Raw genomic sequence first — 7,937 nt, forward strand, 5'->3', positions numbered from 1 at the left:
GTCCTCTTCATTGAGCCACTAGCACCCAAAATATCACCAATATCGATAAGTGCCTTCAACTGTTCAAACTGATCATCCGAAAGCCTTTCCTTCTCACAGTAAAGCTGCAAAGACCAGGAGATGAAAATACAAGGGGAAATAAATTCTTGTTTCGATAAGGAAATGTTACAGCCAGCTTCTAATGAAATGGATACAAAGCCATCTAATGATCTAAACAATAGGAACATAAAAGGAGTGAATGAAACCTGAATAGTTCCAGAGTCATCTCTCAGAGTCAAGAACGCAAGTTTCCCAAACGCTCTACGAGCAACGACTCTGCCAGCTATAGAAACACGATCACTCTCATTGTCTGATTCTTCACCATTACCTAAATGCTTATATATCTCTTGAAGCTGATTTGCACTGTGAGTTTTTTCCCACTTATAAGCATAAGGCTCAAGACCTTGACCTCTCAGCTCTTCAACCTATGAACCAACAAAAAACAAACATTGATCAGAACCCAGTTCCTAGCTCAGATATTTGAATGAAAAATCACACCTTTTTAAGGCGAATGGAGCGGATAGCTTCACGATCAGAGGTGGAATTGGAAGAGGAAGCGGACCGACGGTTGCGACCGGATGGTTTAGAAGTTCCAGCAGTCGTGGCATTGGAAGAAGAAGAAGAAGCTGCGGAGGCACATCGGAGAGCCGGTGATAAGTGGTAGGATCTTCTTCCATATATTGTGGTGGCGAGACGCGTAGAGGAAGAAGATAGACGGAGTAACTGCTTCAATGGCGTCGCCGTTAGACTCCATACCTTAAGTGCCTCCATCTCTCTCTCTCTCTGTTTCTCGACTAGTGAGTGCTGCTTTGGATAGGGGAGAGAAGAAGAAAGGTTAACTGGATTGGGCTTTTGACTTTTGGACACTAAAACCCTAAGAAATTGTCAAAAAAAATTTGTTGGGCTTTTGATTTTCTTAAATTTACAAGTCGGCTCTTTATTATTAATTTTTTTTTTCTACAAGCTTTTTTTTTTTTTTTTACTCTGTTGAATACATAAACTATAGAATCTGAGGTATTTCCGTGCTTGTTGTAATCAATATTTTCTCTAAAAATTATAGTATTAAAAAGTCATTTTGTTTGAAATATTATTTATTTTCAATATTGCAATTGTTTTGTAAATTTATATATTGTTTTTAAATACTAATTATTTTAGAGTATTGAAATATTTTAATGTGTTTGATGTATATTACTATTTTATATTATTTGTTTAGTGCATCATTATTTTTTGAAATATTTTAAAGTAGTAATTATTATATTGTAATTGTGAGCAATAAAACCACATAAATTTAGTTTTACCAATCTGCCAATGTGAAACATTAAACATATTTTTTCTTCACAGACTGATTAATACATCTTTGTTTTAAAAACTTTTAATCACAACACATGCAGAAAAAAAATCTATATATTTATTTATCATATGTATTATATGATAATTCAAAATAAAAGGTAAATGAAATAAAAGAAATATGATAGGAGAATCATAATTTAAAATCATAACACAATCTTCCAAATATAGTTATTAAAATAATTATTTGGATATAAAATCCTACTTTTAAAAGTTTGATTGGTTTATAAAATTTTAAAATTAATTAATAATTTTCGTCCATAATTAATAATTAATTCGAGAGAGAGATTTTTTTTTTGAAATTCATAATTATTTTAAAGATTTTATTAGTCTAATATTAAAATTATATTTTTAATTACCCTTGCTAAAAAATTAAACATTTGTCTTAGTACCAATGACATGACACCAACTGGGTGTCGGTCGACACCTCTCCACGACCGAACCCACACTTGACCAGAACTGAGAGCTTGCAGGATATTCTCTATGCTCCAAGTCAGAGTGTTGTTGCCAACCAGAAAACTTCACATTCTATACTTAGGTAAGGCCAAGGTTTGTATCTTCTTTACCCAAACCTCCTCTTATCATCAATAAGACCTTCAAAGATACAAAAACTGTTTTGCAGTTAACCAAGCCACGAGATTATCGTAGAGCGCTTGTTTCTTCTGTTGATGATTTTGCAGGCTATAAAAGAAGTAAACCCGTCCCTAAATCCCGTCATGGTCCTGTTCCTCACATCCTTGGCAGACCTCATGCACCTAAAGCTTATACACCACCTTGGATGAAGAGGACATTCTCTCGGAAGCATGTATTGTCATGTTCTGCTCCACCCGATGCTTGAGCTTTAATGCAGTCAAGCTAATGACTGAAAACAAGCGCTTAGTGGGAGGCAACCCACTTCTAGGTTTTTCTTTCCTTTTGAGTCATTTTCATTTTTGCATTGAGTCAGTTTTTGTTTGATTTTTGTTTGAAATTATGAATTGTCTATCTATCATGTTGCTTTTAACTTGTGTTTGAGTGCTTCTTAACAGAATAATCATCCAAGGATTGATCCATCAACACAACTATCTGCAACTAACAAGGAGTTTCGGCCAACAAACCACCATTCGTGATGAGTGTTGATCGACACTGAAATGGTATCGGTCGACACCAGCTGGTAAACCGAGAACAATTCATCTTTTTATAATAATTTTCAATACGTTTTTGTTTCTTTTTTCTTTCCTCTTACTTGATAACACTGGGGACAATGTTGTTTAAGTCTGGGGGAGGTTAGTTACTAACTACGTTTTTGTTTTTGACTTTCAGTTGTGTCAGTCAAAACCATAAAGTTTGAGTCAAATTTTTCAAAATTTTTCTTTTTGCCTTTGGGAATTATGATCTTGACTAATGATTTCTCTTGTTTGGCTAACACTCTAATGATTATTTGTTTATGCTTGATCTCAGAAATGAAGCTTAGAAAGACTATGAGCCTTATCAACAATCCTAAAAGCCTTTATTCAATCGATATCTGATTGATCTAATGTTGTCTCAACTTTTATCAAGATTTTAACCGGACTTAATCTCTTACTTTGGGGTTGGAAATCAGTGGACTAGACTTCTTCTTCGGGCCATACAAGACAGTGCAATTTTTCAAAGTATGTCTCCCCTCTCTCTTCCCTTCAGTACTTTAAAAAGAAAGATAAAAAAAAAGAAGAAAGAGAATAAAAGATGAGATGATTTTGATCAGTTTATAGAGGTAGATAAATTACATGTGACCTCATTATTCTACTCTTGAGTCAAATGATCACACAAAACTTGGAAGCGAGGGGTAAGTAAATTACCAATGACCCTGGTATTCGCTTACACCTTTGATTTAAAAAAAAAAAAAAGAGAAAAAATCAATCCTTTGAAGTGAGAAAAGGGAGAGAAAAGGAGATGTATGAAAAATGTCTTGGCTTGAAGGATGTATGAAGAATGTCTTGGCTTGAAGAGAGTCCTTATGCTACTGATTGATACACCAAGGTAGAACTCACTTGTACTTGCTTTAATTTATGTAATGAGATGACAATGGAGATTTCAGAGATTCCAAAGGATTGTGGGATTTGAGTAAGGAATGTTGATGCTTATCATGGTTAAGTATAAGAAGTAAGTTCTTGAGTTAGGTAAATGAAGAGTGCGAATAAGAATCATCATGCAATTGAGTGAGTTCCCAGTTTTCAAACCTCTTTCACAGGTCTAAGTTTATGTTTTGCTTGAGGGCAAGTAAAGGCTAAGTCTGGGGGAGTTGATATATCATGGTTTTTGTGGTTTTTATTCATGATATAAGGAGCCTTTTAGAGTCTTTTGATTTGTTTTCTATGATGTTTTTGAGTCTTTGCAGGTTTTCTAAGACTTTGGCACAGAAGGAGCAAAGTGGAACAATTTGGATAATTTTGGAGCATAAATCTCGAAGAATCAATTCGGACTCGGATCAAAACAAGGGCATCGATCGACACCACTTAGGAGCATCGGTCGACACCCTCTTCAGCCGATGAAGAATCACAAATTTGGAAGTTTTACAAAGTTGCCCGAAGTTTTCCATATTTGCAACACAAGTCCCTGACGTGTTTTAGGACATATAAATAGTATTTTTAAGTTTTACAAACCCTTAAGTTTTATTCTAGCAAGTTTTATTTTCTGCAACCCTGTAAGATTTTGAGAACTTTTGGGAGAGAGATCTGAACTGCTTTGAGAGAAGAATTTCTGCACTCCTTCTTACTCTTTTTAATTTCAATTGCTTATTATTCAGAAAGATGTTTTGTTCTTCATTGAATATGTTTGAGTAGTTTGCTTGTTAGGTTCAGGGTTTTTCACAGGGATTTTATGATTTATTATATCTGTTTATTTAGGATTCATTATCTTTCTAGATCTTCATCATAGGTTGTTCTTCATTATTAATCTTTGATTGGCCATCTAGAATTAATAACCTAGGAAATTAAATTGATATGAGAATATAATTGATTTTCCTGACAAAACCTTTTGATGAGCAGAATTACTTTTTACAAAGAGATTTGATTAGGTAATTTTGTGAACAATCTAAACTTGTTTTTAAAGCTGATTTATTACCTAGAATTTTGCAAAGAAATTTGGATTTTCTGGTTATAAATTTAGATAATATCTACAGTGATAGCTGATTTATTTTACAAAAGTGTTTAGAGTTCTAGATCTGTTCTTAATTGCTTGAATCATATTTAATTATTGAGTTAATATTTTGTAATTTCCTGAGAAATTCCTTAGACCTAGATTTTTGATCTTCTGAATTTACAAAACTTTTATTTAATATTTTGCATTGCTTTTCTTAATTTAAATCAATTTGTTTAGTTTAATTATAAAACTCTATAATCCATTGTGTAATCTAGAATCCTTGTGGAATTTGACCCATAAGTACTACATTGACCTCTTAATTTGAAAGAGTAGCTATAGGATTTAGTTTGAGCTTATCACAAAGCCTTATAGAAGGGAAGCTAAAAACAAACAAACAAATATTTTCAAACCATACAAAGAAGGATAAACCCTTACAATAAGAACACAAACCAAAAGGCTAGAACCCTAGGAGACACACTAGACCTAAGAAAGCAAAAACACATCTTCTCCTGAAGCTCATGTGAAAGAGATTTATCATGAATGCCCACGGCTAACCCAAAGATAACATCTACCACCTTCTATCATGATAAGAGTTGATCTCTGGAGGACCCAAAGACTTCATAACCGAGCAAGCAAAACCCATTACAAGTTATAAGTTTATAAACCTTCTTCCGTAGACCGTATGTTCATTTCTGAATCTACTGATGGTGTTATATATAAATTACATTGCATGACATTTTCCAAGATATTTTAGGAACAAGTCAAAATTGGATTCAAGGTCTCTCTATGATTCCATCTAATAATTCAACTAAAAAGGAAGAAAGTGAAAAAGTCACATTTTCAATGTATTAGCCCGAAGACAATATGCATACATCCATAGATTGACGATCATGTCAGGCATATATAATTATTTATACAGCCAATGGTTAGCGTACTTTGATACTATAATGATATCAGTCATTTGGTACCCTCCAAGAATCTATCGAATTAACCTATGGATTATAAACGATCAAATCATGTTTTCACCTCTATTTCAATCATAGTTAGTTTTTTTTGTAGATATCACTTTCACATCTTTTGAAATGCTTATGACGAATTTTGGTATAGGAAGGAATAGGATCCCTCCACTATTTTTTTTTTTTAAATACACGTACGATTCGCACTGTGTGTCCATTTTCCAATAATGGAGTCATTAAACAGAAGATAATAAAGGGGGATACGATGAGAAAAGCTTGTGGCTCCACTTCCTTTCGTGTGGTCATATACTATCATGTCACACACTATTATCATACTAACTTTTTCCCATTATATAAAATCTACTCCTTTTACTTGCTTTTTCTCTCTCCTTCAATCATGCCCTATCACAACGTTGTGTTGTGGCTTTTATTGCAATTATAAGTTTTGGATATATAGCCTTTCACTTTACCGACATTCCGGACTAGTCTTAAGTCTTAACCCATGCGTAGTAGATAAATTTTTGGAGACACGTATACGGGAGTGGTTTCGTTGTTCTAACTAAATGGGGAAACAGATGATCTAGTTCATAAATGAGAGTACACAATTATTATACGAACTTTGGTCCTTTAACTTACTTCCTAGCTAAGACCGAATTCAAAAACTAATCCACTAGAAACAAAAGGTAGCCCCGTTGGTACATCAACATCAAATATCTTGATTTACCGTTTTCTTCTATGGGAAAGTTCTATTACATGAAATGAATACATTAATTTTTCAGAGTTCAACTCTGTGAAACCCGTAATATTCATTGAGGTACATCCATAACCTATGAGACTTCCTAATCTAAATAAAAGGAAACAATTACTACTGTTATATTTCCTTTTCTAATAGTATAAATTTCCAAAAATTTATTATTTGTCAATAATGAAGCCACGCGTACGTGCTTCAATAAATCTTAAGACTTAAATATTGAGTCCCAAAAAAATTTGTCTAACAAATGTTGTCTTCTTCTTCTTCAGTTTATAGCACCGCCACATCTACCCAGGCGACAGCCCTGCATGTGTGACTTTGTCGTCTTTAGGGTTTGATCTAACATGGACATCCGCTAAATTAATTAATTGAGATGTGATAATACATAACTGCAATTTATAAAAATATATGGACAAAAAGACCAATCAGTCTCCACACATTTATGATTTTACCTTAAAGAGAATGTAATAATTTGGTAGAGAAAGCAAGTCCTCTTTAATAGGGATCCAACTAATTGGATCACATTGGATTCTACTACGTTTTTGACCGTTAGCTATAGTAGACTTCCATTCCCCATTTTCATCATCATATACATAATTTGATATAATACCTCATATTAGTGATTGCGTTGTTCTTGTTCAGTAGTGGCGATAACCTAAACTGCATACGATGAATGATGCTGCAACCTTCACGCACGTGTGAGTTTCCTTTGCCTACACAGATACATTACGTGCGGTGCTACTAGACCATCACTAGTAAGTTACTAGCTGTCACAGTATCCAAAGCGTGGCCCATGACATGGAGTTAACGACGCTAGTCAAAGATATTTTAAAGGCTCAGTTTTTTTTTTGTTTCCATTTGCTAGTATGAAAAGGAAACTACCATAACACCATTTGTAACATTTTCGCATACATCGAGAAGGGGGGCAAAACAGGGCAATTTGGGAGATTAATGTGGAGGAGAGAGCCCAAGGTTCTCTTTAAACCAGAAACACCACGTGACAGAGACAGACCAATACTCAAAAGGTAGACCAATTTGAAAAAACAATACTCAATACATTCTATAATGCTCTTAGTATAAGATTAGATAAGAAGAAGCACCTAATCTGCCATTATCAAAACATAAACCACCTAATTGAACGGTACGTTATATATAATTGTTAACCAAAGAAAACTAAAGTGCTAAATCTGTAATCATGTTATTAACTGATTGGAGCGAGAAAGTGAAAAAAAAGGAGAGAGCTTTTCCACTAGCTATCTCTCTCTCATTCAAAGCAGGGGAAGAGAGAGAATTGAGAAAGTTTGGATTTTGATATGTATGGTTGGATTTTTCTGAGACCCACCACCTCCCCAAAGCTTGTCTGTCCCCACGAACGAACTACATTATTACTGTTTCCTTTGAACTTCTTCTCTCGTTAGGGTTTAGTTGTCTTCTTTCTCTGTTTTACATTGGCTCTTGAGCTATTCTTATAGCTTAGTAGGCTTTTTGTGTGTGTGAATCTCACCGAAAGCGAAGTTCTTTTGGGGGTTTATTGCGAGAATGGGAGCTCTGCATTTAAACCTGGTGAAATTGAATCGAGGTTTCTTTGTGTGTTTATGGCTGTTGGGGATGCTTTCGCTGTCCTGCGCAGCAGCGAGGTATGGCGCTTCGAAGCAGAAGTTTGAGGTGAAGAAGCACTTGAATAGACTGAACAAACCTGCTGTTAAGAGCATCCAGGTTTAAAATCTCTATCTTTTTGTTACTAG

At 34.4% G+C, this 7,937-nt stretch overlaps 1 protein-coding gene across 1 annotated transcript in view; it reads left to right on the top strand.

Annotated features, from left to right (window-relative positions):
- Window positions 7,462-7,937, top strand: part of LOC104765137 — a 3,671-nt gene continuing 3,195 nt past the window's right edge. The window contains exon 1 of the mRNA XM_010488812.2: window positions 7,462-7,908. Coding sequence (XP_010487114.1) covers window positions 7,732-7,908 — 177 coding nt within the window. The 5' untranslated portion in view covers window positions 7,462-7,731. The remainder of the gene's footprint in view (window positions 7,909-7,937) is intronic.

Source organism: Camelina sativa, chromosome 19 (assembly GCF_000633955.1).
Source record: "Camelina sativa cultivar DH55 chromosome 19, Cs, whole genome shotgun sequence".
NCBI classification, from domain to species: domain Eukaryota; kingdom Viridiplantae; phylum Streptophyta; class Magnoliopsida; order Brassicales; family Brassicaceae; genus Camelina; species Camelina sativa.